The 24,639-nt window shown below is 34.3% G+C and overlaps 4 protein-coding genes across 6 annotated transcripts; 2 read left to right on the top strand and 2 right to left on the bottom strand.

Annotated features, from left to right (window-relative positions):
- Nucleotides 1-9,219: 9,219 nt before the first annotated feature.
- Nucleotides 9,220-11,996, bottom strand: LOC104804577 (leucine-rich repeat extensin-like protein 4). Its single transcript, XM_010528887.1, is given in 2 exon segments — nucleotides 9,220-10,373; nucleotides 10,376-11,996. Coding segments are annotated over 2 exon segments (2,085 nt in total). The 5' UTR covers nucleotides 11,780-11,996; the 3' UTR covers nucleotides 9,220-9,692.
- Nucleotides 11,997-17,342: 5,346 nt separating this feature from the next.
- LOC104804574 (trihelix transcription factor ASIL2) lies at nucleotides 17,343-18,881 on the top strand. Of its 3 annotated transcripts, none has more exons than XM_010528885.2 (2): nucleotides 17,343-17,496; nucleotides 17,606-18,881. In XM_010528885.2, exon 2 carries the CDS (start codon nucleotides 17,636-17,638, stop codon nucleotides 18,632-18,634), a length of 999 nt encoding a protein of 332 aa, XP_010527187.1. In that variant the 5' UTR covers nucleotides 17,343-17,496; nucleotides 17,606-17,635; the 3' UTR covers nucleotides 18,635-18,881. The 3 variants fall into 3 exon arrangements, with proteins under 3 accessions (XP_010527187.1, XP_010527186.1, XP_010527185.1); XM_010528884.2 differs by having other exon boundaries at nucleotides 17,603-18,881; XM_010528883.2 differs by having other exon boundaries at nucleotides 17,343-18,881.
- A 140-nt stretch (nucleotides 18,882-19,021) lies between these two features.
- Nucleotides 19,022-21,473, top strand: LOC104804575. The gene is made up of 5 exons (XM_010528886.2): nucleotides 19,022-19,572; nucleotides 19,664-19,877; nucleotides 20,158-20,386; nucleotides 20,481-20,633; nucleotides 20,726-21,473. The coding sequence occupies exons 1-5, from the start codon at nucleotides 19,529-19,531 to the stop codon at nucleotides 21,403-21,405; spliced, it is 1,320 nt and encodes a 439-aa protein (XP_010527188.1). The 5' UTR covers nucleotides 19,022-19,528; the 3' UTR covers nucleotides 21,406-21,473.
- Nucleotides 21,474-21,582: 109 nt separating this feature from the next.
- On the bottom strand, nucleotides 21,583-23,715 carry LOC104804646 (glucan endo-1,3-beta-glucosidase 8). The gene is made up of 2 exons (XM_019201426.1): nucleotides 23,149-23,715; nucleotides 21,583-22,729 (listed from the first exon to the last, which is right to left on the bottom strand). Exons 1-2 carry the CDS (start codon nucleotides 23,526-23,528, stop codon nucleotides 21,610-21,612), a joined length of 1,500 nt encoding a protein of 499 aa, XP_019056971.1. The 5' UTR covers nucleotides 23,529-23,715; the 3' UTR covers nucleotides 21,583-21,609.
- Between the last annotated feature and the right edge of the window lie 924 nt (nucleotides 23,716-24,639).

Here is a 24,639-nt window from a genome sequence, read left to right as displayed (position 1 = left end):
TAAAAAAAAAAATTTATATATATATATATATATATATATATATATATATATATATATATATTAATTGATGGAAAAAAAAAACGAAAATTCAATGGGTATTTTATGGTCAGAACGAGGGGGAGTTCGTCTTGTAGTTGAGTGTGTCGTTACGTAAAAATGGATGCTTAAACCTTAAAAAATGGACCAACCATTGTATATATATTTAACCTTAACCACGAAAATGCAAAATAAAAATAAGCAGATTGTATCTAAAGAAATCCGCATGCCACTCACGCATTTGATTTTTTTATTTTTTTTTTGGGGGACTGGATTCAAATATTAATTTTGTCTTTTTCTTTTTTTTTTATATATATTATTTATTTTAAAAAATTTGTGTCTTCATTTTGAGTTTAGTAGATTAATAATAGTGTGTGGTATATCGAAACATGGCGTCCAAGGTTCAAAGGTTGTGGTAGATATTTTATGTTATAGTTTAATTTTCTTTCAATTATTAATTTTTTGGATTTGATTTTTTATTTTAAAAAACTTTATATCTTTTCATTTTTTTTATGTTGAATTTGGTTCATTTGGTATTCCACCTTTCATTAAAATAGATTTATTTTTTTTATAAAAAGTGTTTCCCAATTTTTTTATACATATTCAATTTTTACACGGAATACAATTTTGTTCAGTTATATTTAAATTAAAATGTCCATCCCTATATTAATATCTACTTGTGAATATGTCGTGAAAACTAAAATTTGCTTGCTTCGAGACAAAGGTTAGTTAAAATATTAAATCCATAGCTATATTATATAGTTTTAATTGATCCGGGTTTTATGCCCGGTAAGTATGTGAAAATGCTAAAAGTCCTATTTTTATCCATAATAATAATAATCCTGGAAAATAATTCCAAAAAAATAATAATTATATTCTTTCTTGTTCTCGTTATTTTTCGAACCAATGAATTTACATAACAAGTGTTCTGTTTTTCTTTTGGCACTTGAAGTGTTTCTTTAAAAAAAACTGATTAAATAAGGTTATATATATGTTATAAACATGATTAATCAAATAAATTAGTAATAATTAATGAATCCGACTCGGAAACTCACGTATCAAAATCTTATAAAATATGTACCACTAACGTCAGTGACGTAAAATGAATGGAATGTCTTGGAGTTCACCAACTTCGGTTTCTTATTTAAAAAATAATATATATATTCGCCATGTGATATTGGTAGGCCAATAATCCAACAAATGAATCTTATAACCAAAGTCAAAATATATAACTAATTTTCGCATTACCCGTCCTGTTATTATTAATATATTTATCCATATAATCTAAAAATAGGGAATAGGGAATAGGTGGAAATAAAGTATAAAATATATCTTTATAGCATGTAAAAATAATTAAGGGTTTGAGATAAATTAATGGGCACTAATTACAAATTATATGAGTAAAAGGGAATGTGCATGGGTAGCAAAATTATCACCTTTAACCACTCGTTCCATGATTATCTTCATCATATTGTTTCGCACACCATCCTCATATATACATATATACATATATATATATATTCTTTATATTATGTGATAGACGATGATTTTATTTATTATATCATATATCATTATTAAACATATACAAGGAAAAACAATTTATGGTGAAATTATATTAACTAACTCGTTATTTCTATCAATTATTTTGTAACAACCCAAATTTCGCTAGTTCGACGGGTGAAATCATTTTTTTGTATAATTTACTGTTAAAAGATAAAAAAAAAAGCTAGTATTTTTCAAAATATAATTTATTTTTACTATTTCAAATCTTATATTTTATGTATATTAAGTATAAGTCTAATCTATTTTAATTATATATAGCAGTAATAATAATAATAATAATGGTCTCAAATTGTGATATTTTGTATAAATATTACCATTTGGATTATATAACTCGGTTGCGTGATTAAATTAATAATAAATAAATAATATAAACTTTAAGAAGAAAAAATGTGTTTTTTTTATAGAAGAATTCCATTATATTAATAAAAAAAAACGGACAAGACAACTTAAATGGCTTGGGTGCTTCTCGTTCCGCCACACTACGAAGATGGATAGCTACGCGTCTCCCACTTATAAATGACTCATCGTCGAAGCGCACATTTCACAACCACCTTCTCCGACGCAAAATCACAACAGCTCACGATCAAAGCTTTTTTTTTTTTTTTTTTTTTTGGTGAGGAAAAAAAATCCCATGCAACGGAGTCACCAATCATTGGCGTCCACGTCAGACGTGCCTTCTCAAGTATCGACAGGGCTAACGAACGGTCCATAAAATGACGAAATTTTCATGTATTTATTTATTTCCCTTTTAAATACATTTAAATCTAATTAAGAATATCAATTGTTTTTTTTTTTGTGGATGGAGACTTCGCAATGAGCTTCTTCCACAAATTTTCAGATTTACCGAAATAAAAACTACGTGTTTTTTATTTTATTTTTATTTTATACGTTGCATGTTCCTCTCAAAAATCTTCCTTGTATATCTACTAACTAATGGTAGAGAAATAACTCCATTTAAAAAAAAAACTTGAATATTATGTGAATAACGAAATTATGGGTTTGCACAGATAATATACGATACCATTACGAAAACAAGTGTAGATAATAAAATTTCGAAATTACACAAATAGTTTCTAAGCATCCCACATAAACATAAATAACTCTTTAAAAATTCACAATTTCTTTACGTGACCATTCGGATCGGTTAATTGGGTTATTAACCGAACTGAACCGAATAAAAGTATTTCGGTTATTAACCGAACCGAGTCAAATAACCAATTGGTTACGATTTTTCAAAACCCGAAATAACCGAATCTGAACCGATTAAAAATTATTATCCGTTTGGTTATGAATTTTCAAAACCTAAATTAACCGAATCCGAATGAAACCGGACCGAACCGTTTATATATCTTCATTTATATATATTTTATATACATATATGAATGCCTATATTTTTAATTTAATTATTGTCTTATTATATTTTAAACGTATTTTATCATTGTTATTATTGTTTAGTTATTATTGTTTAGGTTTACGGGAAACAAAATTATGTTTTTGTTTACGATAATAGCAGGGTAGATTAGACAACCGGTCGAGAGTTTCTTTTTTTTTAATCTTTTTTATTTTTTGTAATATCTTAACTAGGGATGGACATGCATACAAAACTGAATCAAAACACAAAATATATTCATTTTCGAACCTAATCCAATCCGAAAATTAATTGATAATGATTTTTTTCAATGCAAATGAAATATAAAACAACCGAAAATTGAATAAAAATTGATATATCTTTATAAAAAATAATTATTTTTTTAATAAAAACTAAATATAAACCAAAAATCTAAAACGATAATCTGGTGCATTTTTTGTCTGAATTGGAAAAATTGTCCAAACTAGTAAAATAAAAATAAAAATGTAGAACAAAACTAAAAATCACCCAAAAATACAAAATATTAATCAGGTTCTGAAAATATTCGAAAAGCCAAAAAGTCAGTTAATAGAGAGTCAAAAGCAGAAGATTCGCGTGCCGGTAATTTTGTTGGTTTGTCTCTCCTTTTACGTACGAACTTGTCCTCATGAGTTTTAATATACGCCAACAAAAATATTTTTGTGGGTCACATTATATATATATATATATATATTATATACACTTTGGTGTGAATATTTGTCTCGTCTAATGTTCTTTTTGGATCGTCCCAACAATTTATTTTTCACCGGCCTCGTTATGATTTCGAATAAAACGTGAATTTTGGAGTAATTGTGTGATTTTTTTTTATTTCCAACTACCGCAAAACATTGGAACGTTTGTAACGTTTTCAACACTATATTATAAAATATATATTATTACATAAAAGTTTTTTTTGGGGTGATAAACAGACGATCGATATGACGACCATTTGTTGTATACACTTCTAACAAGACATGCTAAAACGGTATTATATCAAAAATACCTTTAATTTGTTATTTCTACTTCAAAACTTACCCTTGTGACTATATGACCAATGTGACCGAAATATAGTGTGGTCACATTTTGATTTTATCGATTATAACGTTAAATTTATGGTGATCACACTAATTCATTATGTTCATACCTAGTATATCTTACTAATCATTTGATTAAAACATCATAAATTTAATGTTATGAGTAATGAGATCAATATGTGACCACACTATATTTCGGTCACATTGGTTACATGGTCACAATGATAGGTTTTGAAGTATAAATAGCAAAGTAAAAGTATTTTTGATAATGCTCCTGCTAAAACTATCTCATGATGTTTCTAAAGACCAAGATATTAACCACACACTATATACATAAACCGTGCATGTATGTATATGCATGCTTATATTATATATATATATATATGTATGTATATATACACATTGTTTTATTGAACTATTACTATCGTTATTTTTCAAGTATCTATAGTTTTGGATATTACGAGGCAATTAATATATATATAAAAAACCTTTACGTATTACAAAATATTGGTACGCAAATTAATCTCCTCAAAATTTGTTTTGAGCAGAAAAAATTAAAGGCTTCTGTAATTTAGGTTGGTGGGGGGGTCCGAATTCTCAGTGATTACTATTAATTATTATGATTATTAGACCGACGAGCCCGTAACATACGTCCATCAAAATCCGCTCCTAATTATATTACTAATCACTCTTGTTCGTTTACGTTAAACACTGTAATTTTCCTCCTAATGATATTGGTCATTCACCAAATGTTTTTTTGCTATTATTTAAATCTAAATTATTTCTTTCATTTTCATGGGAAACAATCCATACTCTATATAGGTCTGCCCAAAAAGGAGAAAAAAAAAACAAATTAATAATTCGTGAACCAAAAAAAAAATTCAAAAACAAATTAAATGAAGACATATGGTTCAAAATAGAGGTCGATACTTGGGGTGCATAATCGTGTTCAAATTTAACCAAACTAAACACTTATTTTTTAACGGAAATAATTGATTTTTAATTTATTTAACCAAAAATATAAAAGCAAGTGAGAAAATCTATATATAAAATAAGAATATTTTAAAATGATAATGATGTAAATTTAAATAGAATTAAAATCAAATTTTAAACTCGATATTAAAATAAAATAGATAGAATATCTTTAAAAATCTAAATAAAATAACACACAAATCACGGAATTGAAACAAAACTAAAAAAAGACACCGAACGTGGGTGCGGGTGAATGGAGTCTGTGTGGGCTGTGATTCAACATTCATAAATGGGCTTTCTATTTAAATTTTGTAAATGGGCCTAAATTAGTGTGGCAAAGACAACTCTCGGCCCACTCGTGTATTTTTTTATCATTGATTTAATGCTAGATTTTTATAGATTTAAAAATCCAAATAATTTAAATCTGACATGAGATTTTCCACATTATATTTACAAATCCACCACTGAAATATTTCAATTCGAATCATTATTTTATTTTTATAAATTGACTGTTTTCGTGCATAGTCTCAATTCCGTAGATTTTTGTTGATATAATACTAAATGATGAAAAAAGTTGGAAAAAATAAGTTTGTAATATATAATATATATTGACTGACATTTTTCTTTTTGAAATTATGATATTTAAATTACCTTTTTTTACTAGAAAATAATTTCGTAGACTACGAGAGAAAAAAATTATGAGTTATCAAGCGATTACACGCAGTCACATATGCGAATCAAAGTTTATTTAATATATATCACAAGGTATCAATATTTTAGATTTCCCTTAGTTTACTTTTTTATTTTGTTGTTTTAATTTCATAAAAAAAAATAATTGTCTGTTTTTACATATTTTTATTCGATTCGATATCAAATTTATTAAAAAGTATTATATATTTAAATTTTATCTCAGTGTTTCGATTTTATTTTTGTATTTTATTCGAATTAAATTAATTTAATCTTGTAACCTATGCTATTCAATTAATTGGCAAAAGATATTGCAATGTATGTTAAATAGTTGAAACGGTCACATACACGCCATTCTTATTTATTTATTTATTATTCATAACTAATCCTCCAATTTTATATTTTTCTGGTGCCCCTGATTAAGTACAAGCACATGGGAGCCCAAACTTAGATTCACTTCCTTAATCATATATTAAAATCTAACGCGATCCATACATGCTGTTAATTAGGTTTAATTATATTATTTCATGTTGCTAACAATTTGGTGAAGTGGACATTTCATATTTTATAGAATTAGTTTGGGATAATACTTTTTTAAGCTAGTTTTAAATTTTAATCCTACCCTTTTCTTTCTATATTCCATCAAGATAATCTTTTTTTTTTTTCCTTATGCGAACATTTTTCTTTATACAAATGACTAATAATCTTTTGCGGTTCGTAAAAATCAATTACCCATTTTAGAATACATTTCTATCAAATTACTATTGAAAAAACAAAATAAATAAAAAACTGTGAACCGATATTTATTCATTATTATTATCTATCAAATGAATTTAATTAGATAACATAATAATTCTTTAAATAAAAATACAAACGTAGAAATAATTTTTTTATGCTTAATTTTTTTTAATCTTAGAAAAATAAATAAATGAACGTAACATGGTAAACTTTTTGAAAGCAATTAAGATAAATTACTAAGTCTGTGTTCAATTAAATAAAAACTGTATCACTTTTTGTTTACCACCGGCTATAGGATAGTCGGACCAAACTGCCATTAATATACTTGACCTAATCCTTTACATTTTCATTATTTCTTTTATTGACTCCAAAGAAGAATTCAACAAAAAAAAAAACAATTAACATTTTAAAAAATATCTTATAGTTTATAGTTATAAAAAATATCTTAAAGTTTTCTCAAACTTACAATATTTTCTGCTATCTTATTTTACAATTTTAATTCCAACAGTGTTAAAACCAAATTATCAAAATCTTATATTTACTGCAAAGTCTGGATTTTGTATAATTTGTAATGTGTCGAACTTTTCTCCTGCAGGTTTTACTTTGAAAAGTTCAGAAATTATATATATGTATGTATATATATATGTCTGTGTGATTAGCCATGGGGCCCCACCATGTGAAGCATCATCCTTGTCGGCCCAATTGTCTTCGTCCATCTGTTTGGTGGTTGTCCAAACAAATAAAACCCTACACACATTTAATTTCATTTTTCAACATCTTCTATAAACATCGAGTTTTATAAATGATAAATAAAATTGATATAAATAAGCACAAAAGGATGAGCGTAAAGTGGAACTAAGAAGTTTCAAATATGAGTATGATACCACTTTCAGTCTAAAAAGTCGTTATATCTTATTGTTTTGTCACAATTTATAAACTTTATGTGTCCGAATTTCATATATAAAAATGGTACAAAATTTATTTATTGTTATCGTGTACCGATTATGATTTACAAAATTGAATTGACGATTATGTATGTTTTAAAATTAAATTAAAAAATACTAACAATTTTTCTAAAAATATAAAAATAATCTAAAAAATGAAAGATGTTTTTAAGATTTTTTTAATAAATTATAAAAATTAAATATAGTTAGATAGATACAAAATCTGAGATAAAAATCAAATGTGTACATATATATATATATGTATATTTATTTATTTAAAAAATTCAAATTCAAACTAGAAATATGCCCTAGTTTTTGCATTGCCAAAAAAAGGTCAAATACCCCATTTAAAGAGCGGAATTTAATTTCCATGATGACTTACAATTTAATTTATTATTATTATTATTATTATTATTATTATTATTATTATTATTATTATTATTATTATGTGCACCCCCTTGTCTTCGTATGTTTATATTTGCCACCTACACAATTATTTTCATAATTAAATTTTATTTAATAATCATCAAAATTAAAACAAAAAGAAAAAGAAAGATATATCACATTATGTCTTTGTCCTATCCTCTTACTTATTTTCTTTATTACCCTATAATATCATATATTCAAATAAAAAGAAAAGAATATAATTATAATGAGAAAAAAAGTATGTCTAGAAATAAAACTATAATGATAACAAATATAATATATAAAAATTCGCGCATGATAATATCTCTCCATTTACGATTTCAATTTTCTTTTTTTTTTTCCACTTTTGTCGGCAAGGATTTCTACCATTTTAACGCAGTCAAAACATAAAAATGAAAAAATAAAGAGTGCAAAAGAAGCCAGCCCCAATTTTTTTTAATTAAAAAAAGTAATTTAATGTTTTGAAATTAATAAATCTTAACCCCAATCACGGATCCTAAGTAAATCCGATGCGGGTCCCACCAATTCTGAAATATTAATAATATTATATTTTCCGCTTACTTTGAAGATTGTTATATTCGTTTTCAACTCTCACGAATATAACAATCTTCACGAATATAACAATCTTCAAATGGATATATATAATTTCGAAGTATTTACTGTTACAAAACCGATATCAAATTACCAATCAATTCACATTAAATTATTCAATTTAAATTAAAAAATCGATTAAGTACATTATTTAAAAATTAAATAAATAAATAAAATAACTCTTTTCTAAATAAATATGTTAAAAAAACTGAAATTGATTACAAAATCGAAAGAAGGAAACCTTAAATAAAACTAATTTTGAACATTGTATACAACTGAACTGACATCCTCAGTTTAATTTTCTAATTTCGAACATTCATTGCTGAAAATTATCAAAGCTTAAAAAAAAAATGTGATCGTTTCGATGACTCCTATGGATCAAGAAAGAGGAAAAAAAAATACGTATTTTTAATTTAAAATTGAGCGAGATTGCACAGACACCAATGACGAGATGAGTCGAATTGGTGGTGGTGGTGGCCATGAGTAGTTTCTTAAATACATATAAGTAATAACCTTGTTAAAATAAATATAAATCTAATATGTATGAATAGGATAATTCGATGATAATTACGAAATAAATTAACGGTAATTTTGCAAACGAGTAAAAATATAAAAACGGTAAGATAGGACTTTTGGAAAAAGAAAAACCAAATTCGAATTCCGTTTTTGGGATGAATTGGGTAATTTGCAGTCTCCTAACGTATATAATAAAATATATCGCCCGACCCATACCCTAACCAAAGTATTCGCATTTCCATGTCCTCGGAACGAATCACGGATCCACATAGTTTGTATCTCAACAAGAACAAATCAACATTCAAGCAAATTTTGTAACCGGATATCTTAAATCATTTTGTAATTAAATCAAACCAGTAGAAAGCCAAGCAGATTATATGTCTTCTAATAAGATCATTACACCAATCCCATAAAAACAAATCAAAATAAAAATGTGAATTGAGTTACACTAACGATATTAGCAAATCCAAAGGAAAAAAAAATAGAATTTAAACAACAATGGAAGTGAAGAAATTCAATAAAATTAATCGAAGATAGTGAGCAAAAGATGTTTGCTCCTCTTTTTATCATATGATCTCTCTCTCTCTCTATACATACAAGTTTTCCACCATTTTTAGACCTTTATTTTCACCATTTTTAGAGAAAAATTCTCTGCGTACGTACCTCTCAGCAAGAATGTGATGAACAACGCCGTCTTTTTATACCCAGTTCAATCTGATAAGGTTGTCGGGACGACACCACTTGAATGCCTGATTTCTGGGTTGTTTTTCATCCGAACGATAAAAATTTCTAAAAGAATCAGTAGAATGGCGGTGGTGGAGGGGAAGCGTATGACACTCCGATAACCGGCGGTAACGGTCCTTCATATACAGGCGGCGGTGGCGGGCTGTGGTGGACCACCGGAGGCGGAGGTGGGCTGTGGTGGACCGCCGGAGGCGGCGGAGAGTTGTAGTGGTATACCGGCGGGGGTGACGGTGAAGGTGGAGGCTTGTAGATGACCGGTGGTGGAGGAGGTGAGTACTCAACGCACGGCGGAGGTGGAGGTGGCGGTGGCTCTATACAAGGTTGTGGGGGTGGAGGGGAATATACCGGCGGCGGTGGTGGCGGCGGGGATAAGTATGGATATACTGGTGGCGGAGGCGGCGGAGAATGCGGTGGTGGAGGTGAATAGTGACGGGGCGGCGGTGGCGAGCTGTAATAGTAAGGCACCGGCGGTGGTGGAGAGAAATGAGGCGACGGCGGAGGCGGTGAGTGCGGTGGCGGAGGAGGCGGTGGGCGGGTGCAGTAAATTGGACTCGGTGAGGGAGATGATGGCGAAGGAGGTGGAGTCGAGTATACGGGCGGAGGAGGTGGAGAGTATACCGGAGGTGGCGGCGGAGGGAAGTATACCGGTGGAGGAGGTGATGGCGGCGGCGGCGGGGGAGAGTACACCGGTGGAGGAGGTGATGGCGGCGGCGGTGGGGGAGAGTACACTGGGGTGATGGAGGAGGGTAGACCGGCGGCGGAGGAGATAGAGACGACGGTGGAGAATAAACCGCAGGCGGCGGTGGAGGAGGTGAAGATTGAACAATTGGAGACGGCGGTGAAGGTGACGGTGAAGGTAACGGCGGAGGAGGTGGCGGCAATGGGTGAGCCACCGGAGGACTTGGACGAGGAGTAACAGAACCGCCGCCGCCGCCGCCACACTTGAACGAGCCACAATCCACCGGTGGACGAGACAAGAATGCCGCACATTGTCCCGGCGACCGCTGAGCGGGTCTCGCCGGCAAACAGTTTCTCTCAAAACCCTATGATTTAGGAAGACAGACCGGCGGTTCTCCGGTGAAATAGTTGTAGCTGAATGTGAAGTTCTCAAGCTTCGGGAGCTGACAGATACTCGCCGGAATCTTGCCGGAGAGTTTATTATGCGCCACATTGAGCTGCTCCAGCGCAACCATCCTTCCGACAGCTTCCGGCAACGGGCCCACGATCTCGTTGAAGCTGACGTCGAAGACTGTGACGTTTCTCAGCCTTCCAATATCGGTCGGTAGACAAGATTTGAACCCATTGTTCATGAAGATGATCTCGTTGAGGTTCTTCATGTTGCTCAAACTCGCCGGAATACAGCCATGGAAACGATTGTTAGCAAGAACAATGACAGAGACAGGAGAGTTTCCGAAATTTTCCGGCAACTCGAACTGGAACCTGTTGTGGTTGATGAAAATGGCGTCGAGATCTTTGCTGAAGAGCTCCTTGGGAACAGTCCCTTCGAACTCGTTGAACCTTAGATCCAAGAACTTCAACGACGGCAACTGGAGGACCACCGTCGGGAACTTTCCGGCGAATCTGTTATTGCTGAGATCGAGCTCGAAGAGAAGCTTGAGCTGACTGAACCGATGCGGTACGGTACCGCAGAACCGGTTCGAGTTGATGTGGAACAAAGCCAGATCTGTCAACAAGCCAAGCTCTTCAGGCAAGTACCCAGCGATGTCGGCGTGGTTGAGATCGATACCGGCGACGGTACGGATCTGGGGGTTGTCAGGAGCCGGAGCGCAGAAAACTCCGGTGTAGTTGCAGACATTGGATCCGACCCAGGTCTCGGTAAAATTGAAAGGATCAGAGAGAATGGCCTGTTTCCAAGCTTGGAGAGCTACGTAGGCACTTCGGAGCCTAGGGTTTTCGAAGACGAGAGAAGGGTCGACTGTGACATTCTCACCACGGTCGCCGAACTCGTCGCGGTAGTACAGGAGCTGTCGGTGTCGGATGACTTTAACTTCGTGGTCGGAGAGACGGCCATGGGAGGTGACGGAGAGAGAATGAGAGAGGCCCGCCAAGGAGATGAGGATGAGAAGGAGACGGAGAGGTGGAGGAGGATGAGGTATGGTGTTCTGGGCCATCTTCCTCATCTCATCACACCAGATTCCAGATCTGAGAAGAATGGCAGAGGGATGAAAATTCGAAGTGCGAGGAAGGGCAAAACGGGGAAATGTGAGGGATATAGCCTTGTTGTAAGAAGAGGGGAGAGGAGCTTTGTGTTTCTGTGTCCGAAATAGAGAGAGAGAGAGAGAGAGAGAGTGAGGAATATAAATGAAAGAGAGACAACTCAATAACAGCTCACGCCTACGCATCTTATCTCTCTCCTCTCGCCTCTCTTTCTTTTTTTTTTCTTCTTCGAAATTTCCTTTTATTTATTAATAATTTAGTATTTGATTTCGCTTTTTCTTATTTTATTGTTATTCATTTAAATTATAAAAATATGAATGGAGCCGTGTTTTTTTTTATTCACGTGAAGTCCATTTACAAAAATGGAGCTTCTAGTTAAATTCTGTTTCCTAATGTCTATGACAGTATTGCACCAAAAATAAATATTTTGTTAGTGAATCAAAAAATTCACAAAAAATGAAATTCAGCGTACCAGAAATAAATAAAATCATATATATTTCACTGTTTTTATTTGTTCACAGTGAAATTTCACTGTTTTATCTGTTCACTGTTTACTGACATGTCGCAACAGTACTTGCAAACTCGCAATTCACGCTTTCTTCGGCCAAAAAAATTACAAAATACAATTATTATTATTATTATAGAATGCGTCTCAAAAATATACATAAGTTATAAAAAAAAATCATAAGAGCTTATGAATTTAAAATATTTAATTACAACAAATGAAGTTTTTCGACACTATCAAATAAATACGTACATTTTTAAAGACAATCAGACTCTGCTAACGATTATAAGATAATAAGAAATGTAAAAGCATAGTTTTATAAAATTTATGTTGAAATATTATATATATATATATATATATATATATATATATATTGCCCCTTTTGCTCCTTTCCGTGGGATTCCTCCTTTCATCAAATCCCACAGAACAAAACAAAGAGAGATTTAGGAATAAAGACATCTATATGACAATTATTTCGACTCATTATGATTAGTTAACACTAATTATTGTCTCATCTTTTTCTTTTCTTTTTCTTCACGACAACAAAATTTTTAAAATAAAAGAAACATTTAAGTGTTAATAAATGATTTGATTTTAATTAATAACGCAAAAAAAAATGCCTCAACAAATCGGTCGACCGTGAAAATATGTACGACTAATTTAATGCATAACCGGTGAAATTTGGTCATCTCACGAGGTCCTTTATCAATGTATTTGTTTTTTTTCTCTTTTCGATTTCACGAGGGTTTTGAGAATTTCATCTTAAATATTATAGTTATAATGTTATTCCTAATTGTTGCCATGTACATATATTTATTTGAATCCAAAAACATAAGCTATGATGATTAAGGATTTCACGGCTGGAACTTAGGCAACTCGCACCAATCCCGCATATGGATGGGGTCGCAGCCGCTTAGGAAATATTATTTTTTTAACCTATGTATTGAATTTTTTATTTTTATATAAACCAGAGTCAACAAAATATCAATTACGTATAATAAAAACAAAACAAAATCTACCTTCGATAGCCAAATAATTCCAACATTTGTTATGTACAAATAGCAATGATACAAAGAGTTCGACGACCGACTCCATGCGAGGTTCATCTGCAACCCTAAACCCCAAACGTTCCTATCATTACAAATTATATGCACATACGAATTTTTGTCTTGTCTTTTATATTATAGTTTTAGCCTCAGTTGCACAAATAATGCCACATGTCAGCAAACCGTGTGGGGACATATTGCCACGTCAGAGTAGGTTATATTCGTCTCAAGTCCAGCTGGCAAATTGAGTCACGGAATAGTCCATTTTCCAAAGTCTATTCTGGTTCAAAAGATATATATATATATATATATATATATATATGTTTATTTATTTCTAATGTAGACATCGATGTATACGTATATTTATACATGTATGTATTTTAACATTTTTAAAAGTCACAACGGTTGCTTTGTAGTTTCCAATGATACGTACGTGTTGGTTCGGTGCAAATTCCTCGGTTTACGTGTTGAGGTTGGAGTCCTCGGTCTTTATGAGGAAATCTAGTAAACCCGTTTTTAAAACTCGTTCTGATTTTACTATATAGTTGCAAGCATATTTACTTCTATATATACAAATGTTATATCCGATTAATTTGATATTGCATATTATATATAGTTTTTTTCTTGGATTTTTTTTTATCTCCAATTTAGTAAATGTTGTGAAAAAGATTTATGATGTAACTCTTCAACTTGATGGCCTCGAGTACTAATTGCATGGGATTGTATTGTTTGATTTTAACCGGTTGTTGGGAGTTTGTGACAAATCATTAATACCACCTTGTGTTTTAAATATTATTTTCTATGTAACGGAAATACATAAATAAAGATTTCTCGAAAAAAATATTTTCATTTTGAAACATTTTTAGGGCCATGCAATTTCGGTTATTCAATGGGGACATTATCAAAAATACCATTATTTTGCTATTTCTATTTCAAGACCTACCCTTGTGACCATGTGACCGAAATATAGTATGGTCACATATTGATTTCATTGTTCATAACGTTAAATTTATGATGTTTTAATCAAATGATTAGTAAGATATACAAGGTATGAACATAATGAATTAGTGTGATCACCATAAATTTAACGTTATAATCGATATAAATCAAAATGTGACCATACTATATTTTGGTCACATTAGTCATATGGTCACAAAGGTAGATCTTGAAGTAGAAATAGCAAATTAAGGGTATTTTTGATATAATGACTATTCAATGTGCACTAATAGCTCTAAATGGAATAATACTAACGTATGTGTTGTGCATGCATGGTAACCGTCCTCGTCACCCGATAATCATAAATGGACCGTCCCAATCTTTACACAATTATAAAACGAATTCCTCTAAACAGACCCCTAATTTTGAACATTTTATACATAAGTCCCCTTATTTTAAATTTAAAGCCTAAAGCCCAATCATATCAGTCAAATCATGAGATTTTGAATTTTGATTTCGGGAAGAAAAAATCATTCCATAGCCCATTAAAATTCGTACAATGGGTCTACTGCCTCATAATGTAGTTACGGGGTTAAATTTGGTAAATCAAAAGTAGTTTTGAGGCAATTTTTTTTGTGGGAGCAACAAAATTAAATTTCGAAACTAGAGGGGTGTCTTTTCAGTTTTCGAGAGAGGCCCTACCAAAAGAGGCATATGGGCCAAATGCGTTGGGCCCATCGAAGATGAAGGAGACATCAGTATCACGTTCCCGCTCGGTTGGGTCCCACGTGTCACGATCTCCACCGCTGGATCCTCGGCTATTTTCCACTTTTTCCCGCTCGAAACCGAAAGCCTCGTGACATATAGTATACATGTGTATGCACCAACACATACATACATATATATATATATAATGTACATACATACATATAATACGTATATACACATATATATAATACAAACAGATGCATATACCTGTTGGGGGGTGGTGAACCGCGTCCCTTATTTACGCTCCTTCGTCGAATCATATCCTTTTTTCTGTTGATAATAACTTTTTGAAAAGTGTTTATATTTTTTTTTGGTAAAGTGTTTATATTTAATATTATTGCATTGTAAAGTGTATAAACATAAAAAGTGTATGCGTGTATATATATATATATACGCATACATTTTTTGCTTGTATGCGTTGTCTGATGCCTAGTATATTTTTAGAGCTGTTCAATCATTTTTTTTAAGCTCAATCATTTTTGTTTATAAACAAATTTAATTTATTGGATGACTCCTAAGCTTGTCTTTTAATTAATTAATAAATTAAAAATTCGGTTGGTAAACAGATATTATAGATTCGTGTCTTAAAATGTAGTCTTGATAATATATAATTAATTTTTTTCAAAAGTAGTTATAAATCGTTACGGCATTAGTCTACTACCTAACGAGTGCTTTAGATGGCGTCTGAAACAATGTTTTTATTTAATTCCATAAGTAATTTTTTTTTATCGTTTCGATACATTTCGGACTAATTTAATATAAAAAATAATCTTATAATATCCAATTACAAATTTTTAAGTGAGTTAAAAGTGGTTTTATCAAATTAAATGCATCATATATATATATATATATATATTCAAATACATGCAATAGAGAAATGCATTTGGATATGAGTTTTTTTCCCCGTCGGCTGTTCCAATAATTAGTTTCTGAGTAATATCATATAATTTTAAAATTTAGTCTAAATATCATTCTAATCATTTTATTCAAGAACTTGATTTAATTTTCATTTTCTCTCTCTTCTGCTTATTTTATTATTTCTAATTATACCCATAATTTTCAACTCTGTATCTGAACCCTAAATATTAATATATAACTCTTAAAATCTAAGTCTAAACCTTAAAACAAGCACAAAGCCTAAAACTCTAAATCATAAACTCAAAACCCTATGATTTAGGAAGATATAATATTATTTGTAGTTTTTATTAAATAAAAATTTCAGACACTAAATATTTTAAGAAGTGTTATAAAAACATATATTGTCTTGTCAATATATATATATATACATTTATAAATTTTCAATTTTTAATATATAATATAAATTTTATATATCCTTCCATAAACATAAAAAATATAAAGTTAAAATAAGCATAAGTCATCATTATTTGTAATTTTTTTATAAATTTAAATGTTATAATTAATAGGTATAAAACTATATTAAATGATCGTACTTCTCATTAAAACTCTTTTTTTCCCCATTTTCTATATGAAGTTTTTTTTTTTCCCGTCGGCCGTGTCAATTATTAGTCTTGTTTTTTATTAAAAGAGAAAAAAAGAAGAGGCAGAAACTGGGAGGGGAGGGCCAACAATTCTCGAGCTGTAGCTTTCCCTGTGTTTTTTCCCCGGCAGAAAATAATGGAAGAAAAAGTGAATTTTTATAATTAGAGATTATATATATACATACACACATATATATATATATATTTATAATTAGAGAATATATGTATATGCGTGTATATATAATGCGGAGAGTCATCATTATATATACGTTTACTTCTCCTTTGGGGTATAATAATTTTAGGCGCATTGAAGCGTGATCGACATTTTCATCGACGATAATAATTGCCCTTATATTTATTTATTATATTCAACTAACTACAAAAAAACACTAAACACAAAATAAGTTTGATAAAATCAAATCATTTGGACCAACATAGAAAAAAACTACACATTTATCCATCGACATGTCATATAATATATATATATATATATATATATATATATATATTACAATGATTTTTTTTTTCATTCTCCCTAATAACGAATTTTTCATCGTGAATTGGGTTAAACAAACAGTTTCAAAATAATTCTAAGTCGGACCCTTACCGGCCCATTTAAGTTTATGCAGAATTACCGGTTTGACGCTGTTGTGAAAATGGGCCAAACTGGGTGAAGCATTCAGTCGGTAAATGGGCCATAAAAAGCCCATTAACGGGAATAGCAAATGGCCCAATAATCCTCGTCGACGGTCCATCAGATGACCGCGACAATTCTCCGTCGTTGGCTGAAGAGCTCACCGGTGATGCTTCTTTGTCCGACCCGGCGAAAAACCCTAGATATTGGTGGTTTCATGTTCTATTCCGACTTCTCGACCTCAATAATCGACAATCTGGTGATGGCCGTTCCTCCGTTGATGGCGAATTAGGTATATCTTGTCGCAGGAACCCTATATTTCTTGTATTTGGTTTTGTTCTTCTTCTGGGTTTTGCTCGAAGATGGGTGACAGTGAAGATGATGCGAGGTACCCAAAGAAGATTTACTCTCTGAATCGCCAGAACCATCCGATGTACAGCCGTCCAATCCCCAAGCGTCACGCTTATTACCGGGAAGAAGAAGATGACGATGAGGAAGAAGAGGATGAAGAACTCAACGAGTATCCGGAGCAGAACGACGACGAAGAAGACGATGCGCCACAAGGTTATAGTCGTAAATTCGGATCGTGCGAGGGGCTAGAGAGGTTTCCGAAGAGGCAGAAGCAGAGCAAACCCATATCTGGGTATGAGTTCGCGGGTCCGAGCGATTCGAAATTGGCTCAGCATTGGTCGGATCACGAGGCATTTGTGTTGTTGGAGGTTTGGGGGGACAGATTCTTGCAATTGGGCAGGAGAAGCTTGAGAAATGAGGACTGGAACGAAGTTGCTGAGAAAGTGAGCGAGGAGCTCAGGGTTGAGAAATCGGAGACGCAGTGTCGGAGTATGATGGTCAACTTGAAGGGGAGGTATAAGAAAGAGAAGACGAAGTTGGAGAAATCTGGATTGGGTTCGAGCAAGTGGGTGTTCTTCAACAAGTTGGATATGTTACTAGGGCCGTCGTCTCGGTCAGATTCGGGTTTAGCTTGTGGGGTTGATTCAGGAGAGTTTGTATTCATGAACACTAGGGTTTATTTGGACAAATCGAATGGATTCGACGAGATGATGGACAGTCCTGGTGATTCAGAGATGGGAGATGAAGACGAAGAGGAAGATGATGCTGTCGAGGATAGACGGAGAAAGGTTGTCGATTCAGGCTCATACAGGCTGTTAGCTGATTCTGTTCAAAGATTTGGGAAAATATATGAGAAAATCGAAAACAGTAAAAGAGAACATATGAGGGAATTGGAAAAGATGAGAACTGATTTCCAAAGAGAACTGGAGTTGCAGAAGAAGCAGATTGTGGAGAGAGCTCAAGCTGAAATTGCCAAGATACGAGAAGAAAACGACGATGGAGAAGAAGATGATGACGATCATGATGACAGTGAACCTGAGGAAATGGACAATGATTCGGCCACTAATCTCAGTGAATAGCTCTGGTGGGTTGTTCAATTTGCCCTGCAAAGGTTCTATCTTTTGATGTTGAAAATTGAGAATTGGAAAGCTTGCAACTCTCTTGCTTTGATCTGTCATTATTAGGCCTTGAGTAGAATGTAACCGTGATAGTTAATATCCCATGCATTTATATCTTTCCTTGGGAGGGAGATACAGTTTCAGATTGTTTTGATTTTTTTCAAATCAATCTCTTGCTTTCCAATGATGTCTCCATTTATGTTGTTCATTCTAGAAGCTAAACTATGTCTATCCAGTTCTGTAGGAATTCTGCTCTCATGGTTTTTGCTGGAGATTCCGTTGATTATGTCATAATCTCTTTTGGTTCAATTACTGCCTTATTCTCTCCCCACCTGATCTTAAAGCTTTCGTGATCAAATGCTGAATAATAATCTGAATTCAATGCACAACACCTGTTTGAAACCAGGGATCAAAAGTTCTAGTCATGTTCACGAAGCCCTCCACAGCATTGGCTTGTTTAAAGATCATGATCCGATCTCGAGACGATTCCACCCTCTTATCTGTTCATCTCATTTGTCCACGAAGTTGAATCATTCTTATCTCTGATAGAATCGTTGATAAGATCCTGAGTTTGGTACGAGGAAGTTATCTGGTTATCAGAGAGAATTCAGATTTCTTTTTGGGGTTTCGACAGTCGTAAAGGTCTCAACTTTTTTTATATTTTCGGGAGGTTTGATTGGAATGTTTCTTAGATTTCCTTCGTTTCTATTAAACCCTTTTTTCTGGAGTTTCTCTAGAATCTCTCGATTTATTACCATATCGGGAGAATTTGAGGAAACCCTAAAGACGATTTTGACCAATAGTACTGCGGCGGACGTCTAACTCGAAGAAAAGGGACGCACACTGTCACTGAGGATGATGCTTAGAGTATTGCAGAATCGGACCAGAACTTCTGTCAAGTTCATACCTTGTCGCGCCCTAATTTCTAATTGATATCTGGTTTCAGCTTACTTCAATCTCATAGCTCACCATTTTTTTTGGTTGAAACAGCTCGAGTCCCTCGTTCCGACAAGGTTTTTTGAGCTCCGAGTCATGTGTACGGAAGTTCTGTGGAGCCGTACGAGACGGTCCGAAGGATGAAGGAGACTGGTTTTACTCGTCGGAGTGGTGGGAACCTGATCACGGCGGCTACACGGTTTTCCGGTCAAACTCCGACAAAGGAAACGGCGTCGTCTCCGTCGTCGCACACCCTTCTTCTAGACCTGTCAGTGCTTGCATATATATATATATATGAATCCGTGTGTGCGTATGTTTGTGTAGTTAAGTTACAGGTGCTTTGCTTATAAATGCAAATGTGTATTCAGTGAGAAACACTGAAACTTGAATTTGTCTGAGAGTTATATTGGCTTGGTAACTGGTAGTTGATGGGTTTATCTGTTGAAAGCTTCCATGGCTATGGATTGTTAATTGAAAGAAATGATCATATTTGTTGAAAGATTATGTATTTCGGCTTGGATGTCTTTTAAGTTTTTCATCGTTTTCAGAGCCGAGATTCATGGGCAGAGACAGAACGATGGCTGGGGCAAAGGTATATGGAGATACAGCCGAGAGATGGAGGGAATGAACGGTTTAAGATACTCGGATATCAATGGCGATCACTTCATTTCAACGATGATACTCGGCAGAGCACCGTGAAAGTCATGGCTGCCTGTATGGGATCGCAACCAGGTTCCGTCTTCTTTGCTCAACAGCCTCATTGCCTTGCTCTTCCTTGTAATTCCCCTTTCCTCTTTCTATATATGTATATATAAATCACTGAGATGCTCGTAAAAAATGGTTTTGACATGATTTGAATTGTTTGTGATAGATGTGAGGAGCATGGTTTCGGTGGGGCTGACTACTCTTGCGGCTTCTAAATATGATTTGAAGAGTGCAGCCTGTGGGAAAAAACCGCTGAATATATTGTGCATTGGTCATGGCGGAGGAAGCTTACCTCTGTTTCTTGCTAGTCATGTTCCTGGTAAGAACTTCAGTTTTAGCTGTTTTAATGGAGCATTTTCCTGAACATTCTATCTCGGTTTACATGTGTGGGAATTCCCTCCCTTCTTCCAGGAGCTGTTGTTACCATAGTGGAGATTGACCCGATTGTTATCTCAGCATCAATTCGGGCAATGGGTTTCCCGGCATTTTCTGTGATGACATCGGAAGGGCAACACTCATTACCAAGCCCTGACATTACTGACCAAGTGCTGTGGCGAGACATCCATGAGAGACTCCGCCTCTACGAGTCAGATGCCGAGGAATTCGTCCTAAAGGACAAAACTGTATACGATCTCGTCTTCATGGACGCTTATGACGGAGCAGACATCTTTTCCCACAAGCTCTGGGACTCGAATTCACTCTTCATGAAAGCTTTGAGCGAAAGATTGCATCACGGGCATGGAACCCTAGTGGTGAACCTCCACTCGGATTCAGACGTGGAAGAACAATACAATTCGAATCACCACCGCATAATCATGGGGGGGAAGTACACGGGGAAAGTGGGCGAAGCCTATAGGAGAGGCTTACTGGGCGGTGACAAGAACGGGTTGGTGTTTGCTTGTGCTGTCCCGTGGCTGTGCAACATATCGCTAGTCGTAAGCAGAGGTCTGAGATCAAAGGGTTTCGGTTCTATGAACAGAGACACGGTTATGAACAATCTCATGAACACATCCTTGGAAGTAGATCATGTTCTGAGGTTGCCATTTTCTTGTTGGGAACACTTGAAAGCCGGTATTGCTGTTCTTGATTGACCTTGTAGTACTCTGACATTCCTTGTTTTGTCTGATCTTGGTTTTTGTGTTCTTAATATATGGGCAAATCTTGGATTTAGAACCAGCTTCTGTCTACTACTTACCCATTTATATACATTGTCGGTGTTTAGTTGGAGATAGTTTTGCAGGAACCAAAAAAATTGAAGAAAATCTGGAAAGATTTGCAGAGGAAACAGTCATATACTACCAGAAGAGAAGAAGGAAAATGTTCAAAACCATGCATGCTGTCATCAACGAGCTCGAAGCTCCTGCTTGCATTCTTCCCGAAAACCCAGTGTCAATCATCAACGGGAACTCGCAACTTTCATCTGATGGATCTTCATCTGTGATCAAACCCAAACCCGAGAAATCGCAGTCCCAGGTTTTCTGATCATACATTTGATAATACATGTTAAATGCATATGAAGCATTCCCTTGAACGGTGAGATGGTTGCAGGAGGATCCGTACTCGAGAGCAGTACAGTCCGATAAGCTGCAGGCATAATCGATGTTTTCAGCTAAGTCGTCGAGGTTATGGACACGAGGATCCAAAATGCACCATCTTCTGGGCAGATACTTCACATCCTCAACCGGAACCAGAGGCTTGTCCTTACGTTTTCCCGACAAGTCAAGCTCATATTTTGGCTTCCCGTCAAACTCGAAGATCCCCCAGTGCCTCTCGAACGTTCCAGGAGCGATACTCTTGGCATCCTCATCTACGAGACTGAACAGGTATATCTCCATAACCCCTTTTCTAACTGGAGTTCCATTTCCTGACAGAGCATGCTTCACCATTCCCTGGTTGAATCTCTTTGCAGTGTCTGAATTTGCATTCTTGTCCCCATCAGTCGGCCATCCAACCTCTCCGACGATGATCTCCATGCCCGAAAACCCGTACCTTCCAAGAGCCCATATCAGAGTGTCGAGATTGGCATCAAACACATTTGTGTAGACCAAATCTCCATCTCTCAAGGGCTTGTTTGTTCCGTCGAAGAAAGCAAACTCCAAGGGGAAGAATTCATTTCCATAGAGGCTGAGAAAAGGGTAAATGTTGACGGTAAAGGGCGAGCCGTGAGAATACAGGAAATTTATGATTTCGATGGTTTTGTCTCTGAGTTCCGGTCTGAAATCTCCGGCAGAAGGGACCGGGTTCGTGTCTGGAGAATAATAGATGTCTGCATTGAAAGGTGTAGTGACTTTGACGCGGTCACTCAGGCTGGCTTCGTCAAGGGCTTGTTGGATGTTTGTGAGAGCTGGTAACGTGAGCTCCACGTAAGTTCCGTTGTACGTCCTAAGAAATGGCTCGTTTCCTACTGCAATGTACCTGCAGCATTCATCATTCCATGTTTCGAGTTAACATCCATGGAAAAACTCCATGGAAGTTGCAGAGACATGAGCTACTTGAAATGCAGGAAGAAATCCATGAAAGTTGGCAGAGACATGAGCTTCAAATGCAGGAAAAAATCCATGAAAGTTGCGGAGACATGAGATAATGCAGGAAAAACCCCGTGGAAGTTTCAGGGAAACGAGCTTGAAATGCAGGAAAAACTCCATGAAAGTTGCAGAGACATGAGCTACTAGAAATGCAGGAAAAACTCCATGGAAGTGGCAGAGACATGAGCTAGGAATGCAACACAAGAAAAATGGTATATTTCTTTCTCCCACAAACATGGAACCCCCTTCATCGTGAATCAAAGGGAACCTGGCAACTCAAAGGAAGAAGAACCACAGTTTTTACAGAACTTGATATTAACTCCGCCATTGAAGGTATAAGCAGTGACGTTCTCTTCGACCCAGGAAGCAGCAATGGCGAGATCTTGACCGATCTCCTGCAACATCCTGTTCGGTATTCCGATCATCACTTCGATGTCGGTTCCGACCAGAGCATTCAAGATGTCCTTGTCCACTTCGAACAGTTTCAGCTTGTTGAATCCATTGTTCTTCAACATCTTCACCACATTCTCCGGTGGAAGCTGGTGAGTCGCCATTGTTCCCCAGTTCACTCCCACACTTGCGGAGCTACTATTGCCTTTCTTGCTCCTTGAAGCCATCGAAACTTGTGAAACAAGTAACAGACACAGAATCAGGGAAACATGGTTTTGTCTTGTTGATGTTCTTGTCATGTTTTTTTCTCCGTTTCCAAGATTTTTTTTTCTGGGTTCTTGTGAAGGAAGTAGAATTGAATCGATTTGAAGGATTTAGGATTCGGCAATTCGAATTAAAATAATTCAAGAATAAAATAATATTCAAAGAGAGACAATGTGTGTAAGATTTTGAAGATTTGTTAATACAGTTATGGTGGCAGACACAACATGCAAAAGAGATTTTTGAGCGTTGTGGAAATACTTTTTGCATGTTTATCTGATCATCCACGTGGCATTGGCCCACCAAATATTTTACACTTTCTTCAACATAAAATTCTTATGCACGTTGCATTTAGATATATATATATATATATATATATATATATATATATATATATGCATATGGCCAGATGTGTCAACTATATGATAATTCAATCGCCAATCTTTCTATTTAATTATAAAGAATGTGCAAAATGTCATTCAAAAATCATTTACGCCTTCTGAACTTTGTAATTGATGACTAATTCGAAGATAATATTTATAGTTTTTTTTTGTAAAACCAGAATTTTAATATGATTATTAAATTAGGCTCGTAGAGTACAATATACGTTCAACTCCTTTTGTCTTTTTGGTCTTGAAGAAGGATTTGTAATAAAGGCTGAAAGGCTATTTTCTGAACCATTTCTGCAAATAGATTCGGGTACGATAAAGAAATTAAACAGTACTTTCTAGATTTTTACAAAATATTTTTCGAAGAAAAATGTATATATTAATTTCAATATGAAAAGCCACTAGCTTTACACCCTTAATCTACGTGTTTCTTCACTCTCGTCTCCCTTTTCCTTTCCCTTTTTCTTTTTTTTTTCTCTAATTAAATCTTTGGACAGGCTTAATTAAATGTTTATTTGGAATGTAAAAGAAATCGGACCCTTTTGGCAATAATATTTCACTTTAAAAAATAAATAAATGATGCTTTGTGTAATAAAATATTTTCTATGACATTTCATTTTTCACAAAACAAATAGAGGAGAGGAAGAGACAGATACACAATCTGAGAAATCTAAGAGCTTTCTGTTTTTATTGGCCAACCCTTCATGGATACAAAGCATTACCGTTACCGTAACCGGTCCGAAAACCAGGCGCATTCCTG

The sequence above is a fragment of the Tarenaya hassleriana genome, unplaced genomic scaffold, assembly GCF_000463585.1.
Source record: "Tarenaya hassleriana unplaced genomic scaffold, ASM46358v1 Cleome90, whole genome shotgun sequence".
Lineage (NCBI taxonomy): Eukaryota > Viridiplantae > Streptophyta > Magnoliopsida > Brassicales > Cleomaceae > Tarenaya > Tarenaya hassleriana.
The sequence above is the reverse complement of the archived record's forward strand: the minus strand, read 5'-3'. Positions and strand labels throughout refer to the sequence as shown.